The sequence below is a fragment of the Pongo abelii genome, chromosome 4 (assembly GCF_028885655.2).
Source record: "Pongo abelii isolate AG06213 chromosome 4, NHGRI_mPonAbe1-v2.0_pri, whole genome shotgun sequence".
Taxonomy (NCBI): Eukaryota; Metazoa; Chordata; class Mammalia; order Primates; family Hominidae; genus Pongo; species Pongo abelii.
Window position 1 is genome coordinate 104,436,994 of NC_071989.2, and position 22,225 is coordinate 104,459,218.

Below are 22,225 nucleotides of genomic sequence, written 5' to 3' on the forward strand. Positions count from 1 at the left end.
GCCTCCCAAAGTACTAGGATTACAGGCATGAGCCACCACACCATCTATATTTAAAAGAAGCTTCCCCAAATTAGTAAATGCTGGTTCATGATATCAAAGTTCCAATAATTCTTCACTGGCTACAAGGAAAAGTGAAACAGCAGGGTCTTCAACTTCTTTGAAATTCTTCTGTACTCATAGTCATTAATGCATTGTTTAGCAATTGTTCTGCTTATGTGAGTTCTGACTTTTAAGCTAAGCCTGAAGGTTAGGGTTATTATCTCTTATAGATTTTGATACCTAATATATCATGTATTACAGTGTAGCTGCTCCATAAACAATGAGCTGGTGAATAGATTGATTACTTACTCCATTACATAGACCCTCAACTCCAGCCAGGTGAGTAGGTTCCTCTTTATCTGGTCAGGTGCCCCCACCCCTTCTCCTTCATTCACACCTCACCAGCCAGCCAGCCAGCCAGCCTGCTCATGTCTCCTTCCTCCTTTCCCTCCTACTGTTGATACAACCCCTGTGGAACCCCAAACTCCCAAAGCACCTTTGTACTTACTCACACATTGTTATGTCTTTCAATATCCCTACAACATCATGTGTTACAAATGCCCTATGACTTCAGCTAAACTGTCAGTCCCTGGAAGGCAGGCAATGTATCTTTTTAATCTCTATATCTCTCCTTCTACTAGTCCTTTCACAATGCTTTACACAGAATACTCTCAAGAAATATATAACTGGTTTAAACTCAATTTTTAAATACTCTGTTGGAAAATAACCTCAAACTCTAACGCCACCAAGTCACTGGAAACCATTCCAGAGTTTGAATAAAGTACTCCAGGGATCTAAAAATTTGATTCTGGGATATGTAGGCTGTCCAGTAAGAAAATCATTCTAGTTCCTGGGGTGGAGGCCAGGAAGGAGGAGCTGCCTGTCACCTCACCCCTACAGCTTTTGTGTTTGTTTAAATTACTGTAGTGGTGTGGTCATAATCATAAGAAGATCTTGTTTTCAGACTTATGGCATAGTTTCCCTCCTTTCTGAATGTAACCGATGCCAACAATCATTTGTTTTTCCTGAGTGGACATAGTCCCAATCTGTAAGTTGTTCCATTTTTATGTATAAATTCCTGCAGTGCTACCTGTTTGTCGAAATACTAGATACACAGAGAGTAAGCAGAACACTTTAAGAGGAAATGCCTTTAAATCCTCTTCTCGCCCCATCCCCTTCCTCAAAATTAAGAATGCTGCTAGCCTATCCTTTGAGGAAGAAGTCAGAATTCCTAAAATGAGGAGGTACAGAGGAAACCAGAATTCTGTTCTGCCAGTCTCCATATAGCATGACAAATCTCTCCTTAAAATCTGCCTTCTGGCCGGGGGTAGTGGCTCATGCCTGTAATCCTAGCACTTTGGGAGGCCGCACTCGGCAGATCACTTGAGGTCAGGTGTTGTTCGAGACCAGTCTGACCAACATGGTGAAACCCCGTCTCTACCATTAAAAAAAAAAATAAAAAAAAAAATAGCCGGGTGTGGCAACGCGCCTGTAGTCCCAAGTACTTAGGAGACTGAGGCAGGAGAATCGCTTGAACCCGGGAGGCGGAGATTGCAGTGAGCAGATATCGCGCCACCGCACTCCAGACAGAGCGAGACTGCCTCTCCAGGAAGGAAAAAAAAAAGAAAGGCTCTGCCTTCTCTCTCTTCAACTGTCCTAAACCCCAACACTGCAGAAAGCGGTGACCCCAAGTCCCAAAATGACGATGCTATTGCAGGGTAACAAACAGGTTTTCTGTCAGGCCTGATGGTGAACCATCAGCAACTTCAGGCTGACAGTCTCTCACATGAGCATGTAGGGCTTGTTAAATTTTACTTCCAGCCCCAAACCAGGAAGCGCTGTTTAAGATGAGCCCAAGACAAAAGCAATCTAGCTTCAGAAACAAAACTCGCCAGACTCTAGAAAGGCTATAAAGGGTTTAAATTTGGGACTGTTCTCCGGTTTGCATTGGAACTTATGTTCTCCTCCCCATAAAAGTTTATTAAAATTCGAAACTGCCAAAAAACAAAGTAAAATCATATAAAACATACACAGGCGCGTGCACGCACACACACACAGACCAATTTGTTTTTATGATCCGCTTCCTTATCTAGACTGTCCAGGCTTGGGCCAGATTTGAGTTGGTAAACTCTCACAGCTAAAGCAGAGCAGAATGTAGAAAGAGTATCTACTTCTCTGGATTCTTGGCAGGAGGGTCGAAGCGTAGACGGGCCACGCCCGGGTCCCGCTCTCTCGTTGCACAACTGCAAGCTAGATCTGGGCATCGAAGGAGGAACGCTGCAACCTCCAACCCCTTCTTTCTGACCAACCGGGACCCGAGAAGTGCTGGGGCCGGGGCGGGTCACCGGGTGAGGACCGGGGCGGAGGGTGTTAAGTTACAGGGCAGGAGCACGGGTCCATCCGCGGGCAGGAAGGGGAGGGCCCATCGGGGCCAGGGGAACCCCGGCGCAGACCTGGGGTGGGGTCGGAAAAGCTGCCTCACCGCGCGCTCCCGGGCCCTCCGCTCACTCCCTCCCTGGCAGGACTCCCCGCCCGGCCTCCCCGCCACTCTCCGCGGCGCATTCCCGGAGGCAGCGCCCGCAGCGGCCTCGCCATGTCCCAGCCCGGCCAGAAGCCCGCTGCCTCCCCGCGGCCCCGGCGCGCAGCCGCCGCCCGCCGCACCCAGGAGGTGAGTGGCGCTCCTGTCGGCGCCGCGGGGCTGGGCGATGGGGGACCGGGTCCCGGAGCTGTGGCCGCTCTCCCTTGGCGTTGCCAGGCTGGCGGGTCTGCAGTCCCCGGCGCCCCCGCGGGGCAGGGAGAGGGCTAGGGGCTTGGCCGCTGCCAGGCAGGTGGCTTCGGTTTCCCGGCCGGGTCCAGTGCGCTGGGCGTGGCGTTGGCCGGGTAGAGTGGAGTGGGGGACGCGTCGAGAAAAGTTGGCTGGTAAGACGTGGGTGAATGAGGATGATGACGAACGGGGAATGAGGTTCACTCAGGACCCCCGAGTGAGTGGGGTGGTTTCACTGGACAGCGGGATCTAGTCTTCCGCGCTAAGGCCGGGCCGCAGGGCGTGGCTGCCTGGAGACGCAGAGCCTCTTCCCTAACCAGCCTCGAGCCAAATTGGGCGGGCGAGGAGGGGCGGGGCCTGCGCCGGGCCCCACCCCCAGGGTTCTGCCCACCTGGCAGCCGCCTTGGGATGTGCGGAGCTCAGTGCCAGCCCGGTCCCGGCCAAGCGGAGTGTGAGCCTAGCGCCCCCAACGCAGCACCCCGCGCCCTCGCCAGCTTCCCCACCGTGCGGATCGAAGCCAGCCGGTTGTTGCCATGGCATTCGCCAGCTGGTGGTACAAGACGGTAAATAGGAGCGGTTGTGCCTGGGCAAGACCGGGAAGGGAGTGTGTTGGAAGGGAGTGTGTTTGCTTTGCCCTTCTGGGCGTGCGGATGAAGCGTTGTCCGGGGTTTGGCGGGGAAGGGGTGCGGACCGGGTGCGACCTCCTCGCAGACCTTCAGGTTAGGCTCGGGGAGAGGCAGAGGACTCACCCTCTTGTGGTATGTATGAGCGCGCCTGAGCGTGCGCGGCGCATGCACCTCTCTCGCCCTGGTGTCAAGCACTATTCTCTGCTGGCGCTCACAAGTGGGATGGAACTGGAATTGTTGCTGGAAGAATTCTGTCTAGGAGGTGGATTCCTGAATGAACTCGGACGCAGCTCGCAAGAGCTTTGATCTAGAGTTCTTTTTTAACCCCTAAGTAAAGTTCAAAATTTTTAGAGGGCGATTGTTGGACGTACATTCGCCAACGCAAAGGAGAGGCAGCTGCAATGTGAGGCAAGGAGAAAATCCCAAACACCAAGGGGCAGAAGCAACTGAGATCCGAGACCAAGACCCTTGGAGAGAGCGGTGGAGGGGTGGAGGAAAGAAAGCGAGGAAGTGAGGGAGGGAGGGAGAGAGAGACAGCGCGCACAAAAGCGAGCTTCTCTGCACTTTATTACTTTGGATGAGGGACAAGAACGTTCCATTTGTTTGGTGCATTGAATGTTTGTCCTACCAATTAGGTGTCATATCCAGTCAAGCTGGCACTTCTAGTGTTTTGGAACCAGGAAGCATGATTTAACATTAGATTGCTTTCCAGAAAAAAAAAAAAAATCACACACAGGAGTTTTGTTGACAGTGAGAGCCAAAATGTTTATGTCTCATTGATTTATGGTGAGAATTAAAAAATTAGTTAGGTATGTCTTTTTCTCTCTTGGCATGTGGTATTGGAAAAAGCAAAGATGTTGGAATCAGACATTCTTTGGAGCTAGAAACCCTGTATAAGAATCAAGAAAGAAACTGTTACTTATCAGACAATGGACATTTATTGATCATCTATTATGTGCCAGGCAGAATTATATCCCACAAGTAGTGTTTTTTTAGATTATTTTTTATTCTCCATTTCTATATAAATAGTATATATGTATAGTGTGTATGTGTGTATATTTATAGTGTGTGTGTGCATATATATGTGTAAATATATGTATATATGCGCGCACACACACACATACAATATACTGTACAGGGTCTCTCTCACTATGTTGCCCAGGCTAGTCTAAAACTCCTGGTCTCAAGCAATCCTCCCACCCCAGCCTCCCAAAATGTTGGGATTACAGGCATGAGCCACTGCACTGGTCCTACAGGTGCTTTTTAAAGCCTCCATGTACACTGTGGAGAACAAAGAATTTTTCTCAAATGGAAATAAGTCAACCTTTTCAACCTGTTTTCACATGTGTAAAATAGAAATTATATGCACCACATAAGTATTGGTGAGGACTAATTAGATTTAAAAGTCAAAATGTCATACACATATGCTTTCAAGAATTGGGAATTCCAATTTCCCTTGAGATATTTCTTCATGAATGTTTTCCAGTACATTTCCTGGGCTTTTACATGTAACGTTTTATTGATGTGGTAAGAACAAACCACATCAATTTGCTTTGAGTCATTATTGGCCTAAGGTTCTTATCAAAATGTACCATGTACCTTACCTGCAAATATGGATAGCAGTAGTTCAGAGTTGACATCAAACTTTTCCTTCCAGACTCATGATTCTCTCAAGGAAACTCTGCTGGATTACTTGGATGAAAGTAGTTTAAATCTATGCTTTTAACCCTGTTTTGTTCAGTCACAGTCTGATGTTTTTGCTAAAACCTCTCTTAGAATCCAATTTTGGTACTATCATGAAAACTTTTTGCTAGTAGGAACTTCCTAGAACTAGCTACATGCCTGTGATCAAGCTTTAACTTTGCCCAAACCAGTGCTATTCAATAGAAATATAATGTGAGCCACATCTGCAATTTCAGATTTCCAAGGAGCCACTTTAACAACAACATCACAACAAAAAGCAGGTGAAATTTGTGCTAATTGATATATTTTACTTAACCTACTATATCCCACATATTATTATTTCATCATGTAATCAGTGTATAAGCCATTGAGATATTTTACATTCTTTTTTATATTAATTCTTCAAAATCCAGTGTATATTTACATTAACAGCACATCTCAATTCACACTTGCCACATTTCAAGAGTGTTCAGTAGCCACAAGCAGCTAGGGGCTATAGTAATGGACAGTGTAGCGCTAGACCATGGACTCCTAAACTTTCTTTTTTTCCTTTGGTGATAGGTGGGTGGTCACAGACAATTTTGAGAATCAAATGGGATTTATGGACTGCTTTCCCAACAAAATACATACAAACATACACAAAATGCAGTTTCCAATATAGCTTCAGGGAGTTCAGAGATTTCCAAAAGACCACCCATAAATCCCCCAAAGGTCCATGAAGCCAGTTTATAACACACACACACACACACATATATATATACACACACATATATATTATACACCCAGACACACATATATACATACACACATACACACAAACATATACAATCTAATATACATATATGTGCGTATTTCTATATAATACACACATGCATGTATAATACATATATAGACATCTAGATTTATGTGTGTATATATCTACAGATATAAATACAGATGTCTGTATATACACATGCATGTATAATACATATATAGACATAGATTTATATGCGTATATATCTACAGATATAAACACAGATATCTGTATATACACAGACATCTCAGAATACTTCAGGTAAATCCTATAATTAAAATATCTTTGTGGAATCCTTTAAGTACTGAAAAGGTTATAAATAATCTAACTTTCAAAATTTAGGCAGAATAAAATGAAATAATTAAAAGACATGTCTAAGATGCGTTTGTTTAACAGCATGCCACCTATAAAGCTAGTCAGTGAAACGTTGCAATGTATATTTCCACATTGAATGCCATCAATCCTATTGACTTTATCTCCTGAAAAATGTGGTTGTAGTAAACACACACACACACACACACACACCACACACACAACTTTGCAAAGCTAAATTTGAAGAACATCTTATGAGCTATGTAATGATCAAGCATGAACGAAGGTTAATGTGGCCCACACCAGTAATCACATTCCTAAATCATAAGTTGATTCTATTAGACTATGTTAATTAAAGGTGTTTCTTAGCCTAATTAGATCCATAGACCTAGTGACAGCATGATCAAGGAGCCCAGTCATTTGGGAGGCCCCGTCATTGCAGCCAGCCTGGGAAGAATGTTGCAAGCCTCACATGGCAGGACAGATCACTTGCTCACAGTGAATTTTAGAACTAAGGAAGGCAAATAACAGGGCCTGCAAAAAGGGCACGGACTTTAGGGTAGTGGAAACATAGAGGTCAAATACAGCCTTTCTCTTTCAGCTGACAGTCTTTGAATTAGTTCGCGCCCCACTGTGTATAAGCCTTTTAAACTAAGAGTAGCATCTGATAATATCTCTCTTTAAATCAGTTTTGGCACTTCCCAGAAGGTTAATTATATTCTACAAGTGCCTTTTAAAGAATGCTATAGCCTTCTGGGGGTGGGAACAGTGCGGGGTCATGTGAGATTCCATGTGGATAGGTGGGTAATTAGTTCTGACTGGATTGTCTCAGCAGATACAAAACTACTCTAAGTAGTATATCATTTTTTCCCCCTTGAGGTATTTTAAAGATGAAAATCATATTAACAGATACTAAAGTTCTTTTCTTTAAGTTGTCTCGTTTTCCTTTCATGAAAACATACAGAAAGCTTTACAGCCACCATAAAGGCAGGGGAAGGGGGTGGGAAGTATATCAGATGTCTTCCAGTTAAGAAAAATGCAAGAACAGCTCCATCCAATAAACACTGTTTATGTAAGTTATCTCCTCAGATGGAAAAGTCAGTTAACTTAGGAAGAAAAAGGTCTAAAGTTATCGTTTCCTAAAAATGTATGAAATTTGTTTTGATTGTAGGAAACTCATAGAACATAAGAATAAATTTGGTAAAGCTCAAAGATGTTCACAGTTGTTTATTGTCCACCTGCTGTGTGTCAGTTTTGTGCAGAGTGCAGTGGACACAAAAAAATTGTGCAGTGGTCTGTGCCTGGCCTCCTCTTGCATTTCTCATATATAAAACTACAAGTTCATTCTCATGACGACTGCTGTGACAACAAAGCAACTATTTAAATTCTCATGATACCCCCTTTGACTTAGGAAAAACTCATCAAGCCTTACTTCAGGTGAATCCCAGGAGCTAATCTATGACAGGCAAAAGATGCCACCTCTGAAAACTGTACACAAAAGGCCTGTACCTTTACGGTGTCATCTTGTCATGTCCACTGACATCTTAAAATGTTAGAAAAAACGAACACGGGGTTCAGTGAAACAGGGATTTCAGAATTACAGCTATGCAGTTAATCCTTAATATATATTAAGCATTGATACACAGAATAAGAGAAGAGTATAATGAGGCCGGGCGCGGTGGCTCATGCCTGTAATCCCAGCACTTTGGGAGGCTGAGGCAGGTGGATCACAAGGTCAGGAGTTCAAGACCAGCCTGGCCAAGATGGTGAAACCCCATCTCTACTAAAAATACAAAAAATTAGCGGGGCGTGGTGTCAGGCGCCTGTAATCCCAGTTACCTAGGAGGCTGAAGCAGGAGAATGGCATGAACCCGGGAGGCGGAGCTTGCAGTGAGCTGAGATTTCACCACTGCACTCCAGCCCGGGCGACAGAGCAAGACTCCGTCTCAATAAATAAATGAATAAATAAATAAATAAGTATAATGACCTCTTCATATACCAATCATTGGTGTCAATAACTGTCAACATTGTACCAATCTTGTTTTATCTGTTAACTGTCACAGCTGCCAGCATAGATACGCGCGCGCACACACACGCACACACACACACACACACACACACGCACCCTTTCAACATTATTTAAAGCATGGGAATTGCAAATATAAGTTTCATCCTTGTAACCAAATTGCTGTAGTTTTTTGGGAAAATGAATTCTTTAACCCCCATGCGGTTTATCTCCTTGAGTGTAATATGAAGATGTGATAATAATATATAATACACAGTCATGAGATAGACAAAATACTAAACAAAAGCTTTATCGGATGAACCTAATATAAGGTTCCTTTGTACTTTAGGGAAAGTAAAATACTAAATTCTTCTGTTGTAATGTTTACAGCCTTAGAAAATGAAACCCTCAAACCTTTACTCACTGGCTTCTAATTCACCACAGTCAGATTGCTGCCAGGGAAAAAGAAGGGAGTGGAATAATTTTAATTGTATTAAAATGAACAAGGCAATGAACCAGGCGCCTCACTAATGTCAACTCTTTTCATAAATTTGCCAGCCCCTGGGATAGATAGCATTAGCCCTATTTTACAAGAAGAAACTGAAAAATTAAATTATCTGCCCAAGGTCACGGTCACATAGCCTTACAAATCTATGCTCTTTCTGCCCTATCAGAGTTTATTGCAGTCAACTAACAGACAGAAATGACTCTGAGTATTTGAAACAAAGGGAATGTAACATAGAGAATTGGTTACCCAGGTAAAAAAAAAAAAAAAAAGGCTGGGAAGCCGTCAGCGGAGGGTGAGGCAACCCAGAGATTAGAAATTGCAGGAAGCTGCTACCATCCCTAGTCTAGAGGGACCCAGGGAGGACAAGGGTCACCTTGCGGAAGCTGGAACCACAGCCGACCCGTCCTGCAGGAGGTGCTACTGGAGGAGGGAGTGGGGCAAAGGGAATACCACCCACCCACCACCTCTAGTCTCCTGGCAGTGCCTGCTGTTGGCTAAACCCAACTTGAGGCCATCCATCAAGAGAATTGCAGCCAGCAAAGTTCCACTGCAATTTGAACGCAGCAGAAGTGGAACAAGGAATCCACCTGAAGGCAGACACTCCTAGGATCTGCACCCAGGGAGACTGTTCTGAAGCAAAACCAGCTTTACAGAAGCTTTGGTCCATCTGCTTGTTTGCTGAATAATTTTGCTTTAGCAAGTAGAATACATATACAAATATATTTTAAGGCATTTTTGTGGGAAATGCCAATTTGCACATTGTCTCTTAATTTTTCAAGCTACCTTCTTGGCCTCTTTCTCTTTTGTCTAGTTTACTCATCTGAAAAGAGCAAAAGTACTTCTCAGGGAGTGTTTATAGGTTTGTGGGAACATGGTCATTCAATCAAGAATTATTTGTTATGGTCCTACCACACATCTAGGAAAAAAAAGGATATAATTTACCCTGTGATTAGGAAGGCAAGATGTAAGTTTATAAAGTAATCAGTAAGCAAGAGCACGTACAATAAAGTGCTAATTTGTTTGATTTACTGAGAAAATAGAGATTAATGTGCAAATATGAAAATACGATGCTCCATTAATAGGGCAAAGCTCAGAATTAGACAGGAAACACTGGTGTGGACGTAGGGCACTGTGCTGCTTCACTGACCAATCAGAGTTTACCCAGGAGGAGCCCAGAGCCTCCCCAGTCTGCCTGACCCTGGGAACCTCCCCATGGGTGCCGACTCAGTGGGATGGTTTGAGGAGCGGAAACTTCCACTTCCTATCATGGTGCCCACAAATCTTCCCCCAAAACCAGTGGTTCTCAGTCCTGGCTGTATATTGGAATCATCTGGGGAACTTTAGAAAAATTTATCCATGGCTAGGCCCCATTCTATTCAAACTAAATCTAAATCCCTGTGCCCTGACACAGATGTTTCTAAAAGCTTCCCAGGTGCTTGTGACAGGCACTGAAGGATGGGACCCACTGCTAACCTGAAGTCTTTGTGATCCTCGGGAACCCCTGGTAGAAGCCTTTCTCAGTGTGTGTGATGGTAGAGAGCTGAGTTCCATGAGCTCGGAGAGTCCAGAGGGTATCAAGATAACCTTTTATTGCTCAGTGATTTTTCCACAGCTGTCCCTGGACACGCAAATACTATCTCGATGAAATTGTCGCCACATTGAAGAAGGAAAATTTTTAAGTTTTCAAATAAATCACCCACCAAGGCATACGATACAATATGTTTTAGTATAGTCACAGGGTGGTCACAACCATCAGCACAATTTTACTTTAGAATGTAGTCCTTTCCTCCTAAAAGAAGCCTCATACTTTAAAAAATAATAATAATAAAGCGAAGGCATTTCGGAAGCACACTAGCATTTCATACTCTTTTCACAGCTGGACTTAATGCTGGCAAGGGCTGCTTTTCTGTCTTCTTGCTTCTTTTATATGTGAAGAAGTTTCTTTGATTTTTTTTTTCTTTTTTTGTGATGGAGTTTTGCTGGTTACCCAGGCTGGAGTGCAATGGCACGATCTCAGCTCACTGCAACCTCCACCTCCTGGGTTCAAGTAATTCTCCTGCCTCAGCCTCCGGAGTAGCTGGGACTACAGGTGCGCACCACCATGCCCAGCTAATTTTTGTATTTTTAGTAGAGACAGGGTTTTACCATATTGGCCAGGCTGGTTTCGAACTCCTGATCTCCTGATCTGCCCACCTCGGCCTCCCAAAGTGTTGGGATTACAGGCGTGAGCCACTGTGCCAGGCCTAGTTTCTTTGATTTTTATCTTGTTCTGTGTGACATGTTCCCTTGGCTGTCTATGTATCTGGTTGTATCTGGGTAACAACAGGGCAGGTGCCCAAATGTGGCAGAGTTGAACCTTGCCCTGGCAGAAGCCCTTAGCTAGGTGAGAGCTCAGGCTCTGAGCCTTATTGCACTTAGCTCTTATTGGTTTTTTTCAGATTTATGGGTTTGCTATGGCAGATTTTAAACGTATAGAGGCTGTCACCTAGAATGAGGACAAAGGACAGTTGTACTTGCCAGCTATGTGATTAAAAGGGGGGTGAAAACAGTTTGGAAAATTATTCCTTCCTGAGTTAAGTTAGCAAAGCCCTTGATCTGATTTTTTTTCTCTGGCTCTGAGCTTCTGGAGCACATACCACCTTCATCTTAGCCCCCATCTAGTCTCCTGTCTTCTATGGCCTTGTCCTTCCAATGAAATTCTTTACTATGGCATCCTGTCCTGCTCTTCCTGTCTTTGGCCTCCTCTCTAGCTGCCAATACAGGACAGAATTCATGAGTATTGTGTGTTCAGTTCATTTATAAAACAAGTTTTAGAATAGGACGTTTTCATGTTTTGTTATTTTTCGTGCCTTTTGTTTTGTTCTCATTTCAGATCACCGGCGTGCGCTAAAGACTTTCTTGATGAAAATCCTAAGATCCTAGTTAGCTTTTAACTAGATCCAAAGTAGCCTAGTCTCTGGCCCACGTAATCCTGAGTGGTATCACCATGGAGAACATCGCTGTTCAGATCTTCAGTTGCTTTATTCATGAACCAAGGTGACAGTGGGTACTCCAAGGTGACAGTGGGTACTCCCTAGAGCTGCTGTGGGGAGCAAAGAAGACCACATAGGAGATGCCTGGCACTGGGCCTAGCACAGAGCAGATGCTTAGGAGGTGTTAATTTCTTTTCTCTAATTAGTTTTGTGGTTCAGTTCTCTTTCCCCAGCTGTCACTCCTTCCCTGTTCCCTGCTCATCTCACTCTCCTCAACCCAGCAGTTACACGTAGTAGTGGTCAGCAGAGTTTTTTCTCTTTGCTCTTTGGAAAGACTCCTGCAGATTCATGAGCTGGATCGAATTTGACATATGTCATTCCCGAGTATTTCATTCCATCCTCTCAGTTATGTGAAAAGTACTCAATTATTTCATGAATCTCTCTCAGTGAAAAGATACAATTGACTTTACATCATTAACAGACTGCTGAATATTGAATAATATTCAAGAAATGATCAGGGCAATGGTTAATTGATAAAGTTGTTATTTACTGGAAATACTTGTTAATTGTCTTAGGGTGATAATAGTATTGGGTATATACCAATACCATTTGGGAAAATGTTCTCAAATTTAAGGAGATGCATGGTGAAAAGTTTAGGGTTAAAATTTCAGGATGTCTGTAATTTACTTTCCAATACAGGTATATAAACACATGTAGTGCCCTCTTACTCTCTCTCCTGTCTGTCTCTCTCTCTTTCTGTGTCTGTATGTATGCCTGTGTGTGTGTATGCAAATAGGGCAAAATATGGCAACAATGTTAATAGTTGTTGAAATCTGAGTGGGGGGAATGTGGGCATTCATTGTGTTATTCTTTCAACTTTTCTGTCTGTTGGAAATTTTTCATAATAAAAAGCTGGGCTTAAAATAGGAACTGGGCCGGGACCGGTGGCTCGCACCTATAATCCCAACACTTTGAGAGGCTGAGGGGGGTGGACTAACTGATGTCAGGAGTTCGAGACCAGCCTGATCAACATGGCGAAACTTCATCTCTACTAAAAGTACAAAAATTAGCCAGATGTGGTGGTGCACGCCTGTGATCCCAGCTACTTGGGAGGTTGAGGCACGAGAATAGCTTGAGCTCAGGAGGTGGAGGTTGCAGTGGGCTGAGATCGCACCACTGCTCTCCAGCCTGGGTGACAGAGTGAGACTCAGTCTCAAAAAAAAAAAAAAAAAAAAAAACTGGAAAAATATAATTCATGAAGTTCTAAAAAAGTTGGCCTTTTATTATAAGTGATTTTTATTTATGTCATTATACTTTTGTGTATTTTAAAATAGCTTTATATTGTGAGCACCTTTTTCTTTTGAAGTCAGAAAATAACAATGCTTATAGTACATAATTTTAAAGTTGTTATTTAAAGTTGTCATTTTAAGGGAGAAAAGGCTGTACGTGCGTTTACTGTGGGGTAATAAATTATGATATGTATTTGCCACATGAGCAGAAAGCAGAGTGAGACTCTGTGGAGAGCATGGAACCTTGTACCAGACAAGAACAAGTCACCTTTTAAAGTTTCTCATTTGTAAAATGGAATAATTACACCTCCTGACAAGTAAATGAGGCACTCAAAATAGTAAACACCCAATAAAACAGTGGCTATTATTATTACTTATGTAATCTGAAAAAATATGAATTACAGATTATGAATGTGATATCATGGTTCTAAAATTACCAGTTCTGGAAGGAGACAGATTTGGTAATCTCTGTCTTTGTAGAATGATTTTTTTAGAGATGTTTAAAGAAAAATTTTAGACAAATTTAACAGAGCTTATTTGAGCAAAGGATGATTTATGAATTGGGCAGTACTGAAAATCAAAAGTGGTTCAGAGAGCTCAGTACACTCCAGCAGCATGAGCAGCAAGCTTTTATAGCTGAATGTGGAAGCAAAGTGAAGAAATTACTTGATTGGTACAACGAGGCATTTGCCTTATTTAGGTATGGTCTGATGAGAGGTTTGTAGTTATATAACCAATCAGCTGGTTGGCTGGTTATGATTGGCTGAGGCAATTTTTGTTTTGTTTTAAGTCATTTACAAGAAATGCCTTCAAGTTAAGTTTTAGTGTGCTTAGTAAGGTATCCAAGGACAGAGACCACCTCATGCTAATGGCCCCCTTATTTACTTTAACAGAGATAAGTAATATTTTCCCCTCAAGTCTGGCTTTTAGAAATCTTTTGCTCACCAATTATTCTAATATTTATCAATTGCCATATAGCCTTGATATATCAGTGGACTTTAAAATGGTTCATTTTTAAAAGATTCATTTAATTATTCAATAGATTGCCCTCAACTATGTACAAACAAACCCTTGACTAGGATGTATAGGTAAAAGAAGACCTGTAGAGGGTTTCACCAAGCTATTGCACCCTGGCTGCTTTTCAGTGGATGCCAATCACTAATCCATGAGAGTGTTTCTTCTGAGTAAGAATTGTCCAGTCGTGAACATGCCGTTTGGCTAGTTGTTCATACAAAACACTATCGAGAAAAGATTTCAGCCACAGGTTTGGTATTCCTTGGCCATTTTTAGTAGCATATCTGTTGATATGATTAAAGAAAATATTATCCAGTTCCATTTAGTGTGTTCTAGTGGCAAACAACAGATTTTAGTCAGAAAGCCTGCTTTGTGACCTTTTCCTATTCACTAGTTATGTTTCCTTGTAAACACCATCAAATCACTATTATTCTTAGTTTTCTCATTTATAAAACAACATGAGCTTCTTTTTTGTATCAAGACTATATGGAAGTGCCTTGTATATAATAATAACATAAATTATTATTATTACTATTATTATTATCATTCTTCCTAATTCAAATAATTTCACTGACCTACATATCTAGATTATGATTCTGCTTTAGGGAACATAATAGCATTTTATATTTTGATTCAATTGAGGATGATTAGGACTGAATCCAATGGTGAGCTTTTATTTTTTCATATTTGGCTCCCTTTTCCCACTTTTTTGAACATCCCACAGTGTGACAGAAATGGAATAATTCTTTGTACCCCCTATTCAGGAACATACAACTATTTTTTCGTTTCTCAAAACATTTCAGTAAAGTTATGGCTTATTTTATCTTATCGCCAAAACAAATGAATATGTAAGCTACTTGAAGCTTTTATACCCCACGTAAAAATATTTGCATTAGGGAGAGTTTGATCAATGGGTATAAAGACAGTTATGAGAAATAAGATTTGTTGCTCTATTGCACAGTAGGGTGACTACAGTTAACAGTAATGTATTACATACTTCAAAATAACTAGAAAACAGGATTTTGAATGTCCTCACCACAAGAAATGATGAATGTTTGAGGCGATAGATTTAGTAATTACCCTGATTGATCATTACCCAATGTATATTCAAAACATCACCTTCTACCTGATAAATATGTACGATTGTTATGTGTTAATTAAAAATAACACTTTTAAAAATTGTGTTTATCCTCGGTGTCCTAGTAAGACAAATAATTCTCTTTATAGACATAATGAAATCTTAAAGCCATAACACATAGAAGAAGTTGCAGGTGTGGTCTTTGTCCTTCAGGTTTTGTCTTTCTGCATTGGTGGATACGCGGAAGAACTCTAGGGAATTCCCTTGGAGGACTCTTGAGTCCATGCTGAATTGAGCCTTAAGTATGGCTTCAGATGAAACATCGTTCTTATCTCATCTCCTTGATGAATGAGATGTTTACCGTGCTGAAAACTTGAGCTTAAAATTCATGAGGCATTTTGTAGGAGACAAGATGCCGCCTTGGCATCACCATCAGCTCTGCATCTAGTTAATTACATACTGACCTTCTGGATCCCAAATGAATGTCTGTAGCATCCCTTGATTTTTGAGAGCCCCCTACGTTGGTGTGAATTACCGGCATTCTCAGGAGGAAGATTAAAGTGGTCCTTTTTTTTTTAAAAAAAAAAAAGGGTATGCATTTAGCCTTTGGGGATTAAAGTTACTGTCATCTGTGTCATCTTCCTTTATTAAGCATTATTTTTTACTTTTTTATAGCATGTCAGTGAAAAAACCAGTGAATCGCCTTCCAAACCAGGAGAAAAAAAAGGATCAGATGAGGTAATTTCCATACTACTGGGCTTTCATTTTCTCTTGCTTTTAAACTGTGGAGTCTGCCTTGAAATATTATATAATGATGTAGCAAAGAGCTTCTACTTTGCTTAATATTGGGAAATTTTGATTTAACCAAGATTTGATTCAAGAATATAAAAGGAAATCACTAAAAATAAATAAAAAAAATTGTTCCTGGGAATAGAGCCTGTATGAATACTTTCCCTTTAGTAATAGAACTAAAGGGTTCTATTGTTGCTTAGGGTGTTTTCCCTATAGGAATTGGTGAATCCAGATTGTTTTGTTGGTGAATATGTCAAGTGTAGAAGGGAAAACAATTGCTATAGTAGAAAGGAAAACCTTTTTTTATGACAATAAACCATGAAAGGAGGACAGGGACAGCCAGATTAACCAGTCCTTCAGATTCATAAACAAAAGGAAGAGATAACTCTTTTTATTTGCACAGATTCTGTGGAAAACTAGTAAAACCAAATCTCCCCACTTTGAGATGGGTTTTCTTTGAGGCTGTTTCTTCTTTCACTGAATGACATACCATTCTTTGCACTGTTTAGAATGACCTACTTCTCTATGGAAGGGTCATGTGAAAGTTCTGCCCTTCCAAAGGATACAGGATTTGCCTTCCTTTACCTGCTTTTTGTGTGTTAAATCTCAATATAACTGGATGATATATCCATCTTCATCCAGTAGAAATTGAGTCATTTCTAACTTGTAAACGTCATATAGCCAGGTTTTAAAAGGTACATGGAAATTTGGAAAGCATCAAGTGATCATTTTATTTTTCTCTATATTATCAACATTAATCAGGTGTTTTTCTGAAATTTAGTTCTTCTTTCTGCTTATTTTCTGCAGTTTCAAAATAGTCAATATGTAAGGAGGCTGTTATGGCTAGAACCTGCTATGCATTCTGTACTAAAGTTTATGCCTCCATTTTCTACCATTGTTTTCATTACCAGTACCCATGAAAATGTAATTTAGATTGTTTCTTGCCAAGCAAGTTTTTAGTGAATTTTTTGTAGCCATGAAAGGCAAATGTTTCTTTAAAAATAGAAAGTAGAAGTAAACATATTAAGATTTCATCCTGTTTCCTGGTTAAATTAATAAAAGATAAATTTCCATTAAAAAAAAAAACACAAATTTTTCTTTTTCCCAACATGAAAATCTACCTAGTGTCAGCCAGGCACGGTGGCTCATGCCTGTAATCCCAGCACGTTGGGAAGCCGAGGCGGGTGGATCACGAGGTCAGGAGTTCAAGACCAGTCTGGCCAATATAGTGAAACCCCATCTCTACTAAAAATATGAAAAATTATGTGGGCATGGTGGTGTGCACCTGTAATCCCAGCTACTCCGGAAGCTGAGGCAAGGAGAATCACGTGAACCTGGGAGGCAGAGGTTGCAGTGAGCCGAGATCACGCCACTGCACTCCAGCGGAGTGACAGAACAAGACTCCGTCTCAAAAAAAAAAAAAAAAAAAAGAAAAGAGAAGAAAATCTACCTAGTGTCATTTAACTCATTTATCAACCCTACCCTTTAAATATATTTCCAGATAGGTTATCTATCAAATTAATATTGAGCAAATATTGAACACTTCCTGATTGAAAACCATTGTGTTCTTTTATTCTCCAGACCAGTAAATAATGTTTTTGGTTGTTATTCTCTATTAATGTTAATTAAGGTTATTTGCCTAAAAAGGAAGTTTTCTTTTCCAATATGGTCAAGTGGATACAAAGCCAATACTAATACGGTCATTCTGGCCAATTATAACTGGGAAACTTAAATATTACACCTTGGATGTACAGGATGTACAGGCATTATTGGTATGTAACAACTGATGGTAGATAGTTAAGTATATAATGTCTGGATTATAATGTCTCTCATCTCCATATTTATAAAAGGTTTAGAAAGGAAAACACTGTTAAGAAGCCATGTTATAAGAGGCAGACTTTACTTTGATTTAAAAAATTGAAAGGCTGAACTTCTGCTTTAAAGAAGGAACAGAGAATTTTTCTTCTCTTTATTGGCATAGCAATTCTGACATTGTTTTATTACATTTCTGGAAAATTCACATTCATGACTCCTGCCCTTGTGTCAGAGCCTGGACATATCAGTCTTGCAGCTCTGTCTCAACCAGCAGAAGCAAAGAGGGGATAGAGACTTTGCTCTGTCCCCATGGCTTAAATCATGGCTTTAGACAAACGTAACAGAATTTGTTTGAGCAAAGAATGATTTGTGAATTGGGCAGCATTCAAAACTGGAAGAGGTTCCTAGAGCTCTTCTCTCTCCTTAAATTCTGCCTGTATGTATTTGTTAAGGTGGCCAAGCATGGAGGTGGGTGACTTGGTAGTCAGGGTATATTTCCAAAATGGTCTGCCTCAAAGGGCCTCATTCTTTATGTTATGTGCAAATAAGTCATTAATGAGATGTTGTGTCCTGGAGACAGTTCAAGGAAACTGTCCCACTTTAGGCATTATGTTAGCCTTGATGTTCATGATTATAAAACCATGAGTAATCTGAATTTGTTATCTGCCTTGCCTACCATCCATAGTTTGTTGCCATCTCCTTTTCTTCTCAAAATTACCAGAGAAAGACTTCCTGAAACTGATTATTTCTCCCAAATATTTTCTTACCTACTGCTCTGTTGAACAAAACGTGAGATTAAGAAGCTTAGTTTGGTTTTTAGTAATCCATTTTCATACTGGCATGTACCCTCAAATGTTAAATAACTTACTGTCCGCAAGCATATGCAAATATACTGGTTAGCCCTCTGAGGACAAACCAGGGCCTTTGAAACAAAATCAGTTTGAAAATTTGCTTTCTATCTTAGAGGTACTTCTTCACAGTTTTTCTTCTCTTTTTATTATTCTGCTACATTTCAATTAGAGATGCCAGAAAAGGGCACAGAGGAGGACTTTGGGAGGGTATAACCAGAAGAAAAAATTGATGAGGGTTAGGTGAGAACCACCATTATATTGCCATATATAAAAATACATGGGAGGGCTGGATGCGGTAGCTCAAGCCTGTAATCCCAGCACTTTGGGATGCTGAGGCGGGCAGATCACAAGGTCAGGAGATCGAGACCATCTTGGCTAACATGGTGAAACCCCATCTCTACTAAAAATACCAAAAAAAATTAGCCAGGCAAGGTGGCGCATACCCGTAGTCCCAGCTACTCAGGCGGCTGAGGCAGGAGAATCACTTGAACCCAGGAGGCAGAGGTTGCAGTGAGCCGAGATCACGCCACTGTACTCCAGCCTGGGCGACAGAGCAAGATTCTGTCTCAAAACAAACAAACAAATGAAAACACACAAGGAGATGATTGTAGCCATGTGAATTTCAGAGTTCTTTCTCCCTTACTGTTTGTCAATAGTTTTTACTTTTTTGGAATATTACCCCAACACACAACCATTAAGTGATCCTGAGATACCTGCAGCAATTTTATTTTTATTTATTTATTATTATTATTTTTTTTGAGATGAGGTCTTACTCTGTCGCCCAGGCTGGAGTGCAGTAGCGTGATCATGGCTCACTGCAGCTTTGACCTCCCTGGGCTCAAGTAATCTTCCCACCTCTCAAAGTGCCAGGATTACAGGTGTGAGCCACCACGTCCAGCTACCTATAGCAATTGTAATAGAATGTTGAAGCTAATACATTTGTCACGCTGCGTTTGAAATACAAATACTTGAGGATCGGGTAAGGTAAGTGTCTGTGAGAATTTATTTATGTTTGCTTGTTTATACCAATTGTTATGAATTTTTCAATTCTTTCTCAGATGTAGAGGAATTACAGGACCAAAAGTTGCATGGACTAACAAGCCAAAGATAAAATAACTAGAGAGGAGGAAAAAGAAAAATGAAAACACTTAACATCAGCAGCTTTAAATACAGTAGAACAAATAAGCCTTTCCAAACCTGCAATCAAATCTATTTAAAGGATGAAACTGACACATCTGGCCACACTGAGGGAGTGTGAATCTTTTAGCAACATATTTCAGTAAAGTCCTGGGGAATGGAATTTAAAGTATAAAATGGGCATGATCTCAGAGAGCCAATTTTAAAAGCTTCAAATTTAACAATGGATTTATTTTTATGAGTAAAGAAAGGAAAACACAAATAAAAGAGAATGGAAATTCTGCCTTAAAGGAAAAGATGTTTTGTTACATTTTCCTTACTCTAATGGCATTGGTGGCATGCTTTTCCTCAGTATTTACCTCTCTTCCTTCTAAAATGCACAAATTCAACGTTGAATGACTCAAACTTTTTTTTTACTTTTTTCTTTTAATAAAGTTAGACTTTTTTCACCACAAAAGTAATACATACTTGTGAAAAACAATATTACCCTGAGTCTTAACGCTTAAACTACTGCTGTAAAATTGTGTGTATGTTCTTAAATTAACGTGATAATGTCATGTATTTATAATTATTATATATGCCAATTTTAGTACTTTTTAATGATTGTGCAGCTAAAATATAATTATTGGAAAAAATTTAGAAAGTACCAGAGAATTTAATGAAAATAAACACCCTTGGCCAGGCATGGTGGCTCATGCCTGTAATTCCAGCACTTTGGGAGGCTGAGGTGGGCGGATCACAAGGTCAGGAGTTCAAGACCAGCCTGGCCGATATGGTGAAACTCCACCTCTACTAAAAATACAAAAATTGGCCAGGTGTGGTCGCGGGTGCGGGCGCCTATAGTCCCAGCTATTCGGGAGGCTGAGGCAGGAGAATTGCTTGAACCTGGGAGGCGGAGGTTGCAGCGAGCCGAGATCGCACCACTGCACTCCAGCCTGGGTAACAGAATGAGACTCTGTCTCAAAAAAAAAAAAGAAAGAAAAGAAAAGAAAAATAGAAAATAAGCACCCTCATCTAGGATTCTAGCACCTAAAGAGACAGGCACTATATACATCTTGGTGTATTTTCCTGCATCTTTTTTTCTTTGTGTGCATATTTTGTTAACTGAAATGCTGCATATCTTGATTTTTAAGCAGAAATAGCAAAGGAACACCATTATAGGGCCTAGTCTGAAAATGATAAATAATGTGCTTTGTGATAGATAAATCTTTTCCAATTAAAAAAAGACCCATTAGTGTGTGTGGCATTTAAGTATATAGAAAACCATTATTCAAGTACCTTGGCATTCAGTATGGCATTTAATGTTCATTATTTTGTGCTCTGTTTTTGAAGGGAGGAGAAATTTACTTCTTATTCAAGAAGTAATTTGTGACAGTGTTCCCGCAAGTGATTTAGTTGTCATTAGCAAGTTCTAGAAGAGTACTGCAGCAAACATTATTTTAACATTCTTTTATGTCATGACAAGAGAGTTCATACTAATTGTGGGGAGTTGATTGTGGCTGCACAAGCTCATGTCTCAGTGCCAAGAAAAGCTAAGCTGAAAAGCTGCACTGAGGCAGTCATGCCTGGCTCACCAGGAGATCTAGCCCCAAGAGGCCAGCACAGGCTCGCACTGGATGTCTGACTTGGGAGGCTAAAGTGACTCTGGGAAGTTACAAGATTCTTTTCAACTGTGGTTTCCCCATTTTTTCATTTGAAATTTTCACTTATTGTTTCATTGATTAGAGTATTTTCTAAGATATTTTTTTCAGGGAGGGAGCACAATGATGATTTTCTGAGTGTGTGAATGTAAGCATGTTTTCTCATTGGTGACTCACAAGAAAGTCAATCAATACAAAATTGTACAACATTCTTGGGTCACAGTTTTGTTCCTCAAAATTCTGTATCTATTGCTTCGTGGTTTTCTGGCTTTTTTGTGCTTCAGAGATGTCTGAGGCAGCCTACTTTTGACTTACTTTTTAGAAAGCCTATTTTTCTTGCCTTGGTGCAAGTTTTTTTCTTTTGTTCTTACAATTTAAAAATACTACCAGGATGTACCTATATATTAATATGTGTTTTTCTTTATTAATTTGTCTTGGAATGTCTGTTATTTAGTTATTTCTTTAATTAATGCTCTTATTTCGGTTTCCCTTGTTTCTTCTTAAACCTACATATGCAATAGTTCCTCTTTATCAGCTGTTTCACTTTTCATGATTTCAGTTACCCACGGTACAATACAATGAGATATTTTGAGAGAGAGAGAGAGACCCCATCCACATAACTTTTATTACAGTATATTGCTATAATTGTTATATTTTATTATTAGTTATTGTTAATCTCTTACTGTGCCTATTTTAGAAATTAAACTTTATTATAGGTATGTATGTATAGGAAAAACCATAGTGAATACAGGGCTCAGTACTATTTGCAGTTTCAGGCATCCACTGGGGAATCTTAGAATATATCCACTGCAGATAAGAGAGACTACTGTAATTCCGACATTAGACATTCACTAATCATCTGCCTCACAATTTTCTTTTGTTGACATTTACTGCACTCTAGGAGAGT

The 22,225-nt window shown here is 40.6% G+C and overlaps 1 protein-coding gene across 43 annotated transcripts in view; it reads left to right on the forward strand.

Moving 5' to 3' along the window:
- CAST (calpastatin) overlaps positions 1–22,225 on the forward strand; it is a 799,019-nt gene that overhangs the window by 686,296 nt on the left and 90,498 nt on the right. For 6 of the 43 annotated variants that reach the window (XM_054555231.2, XM_063723987.1, XM_063723992.1 and 3 more), the window contains exons 1-2: positions 2,435–2,707; positions 15,759–15,821. In XM_054555231.2, the coding sequence (XP_054411206.2) occupies positions 2,633–2,707; positions 15,759–15,821 (138 nt within the window). In that variant the 5' untranslated portion in view covers positions 2,435–2,632. Of the gene's footprint in view, positions 1–2,193; positions 3,367–15,758; positions 15,822–22,225 lie in introns of those variants that run through there. The other 37 variants (XM_024246825.3, XM_063723989.1, XM_063723994.1 and 34 more) reach the window with 25 other exon arrangements.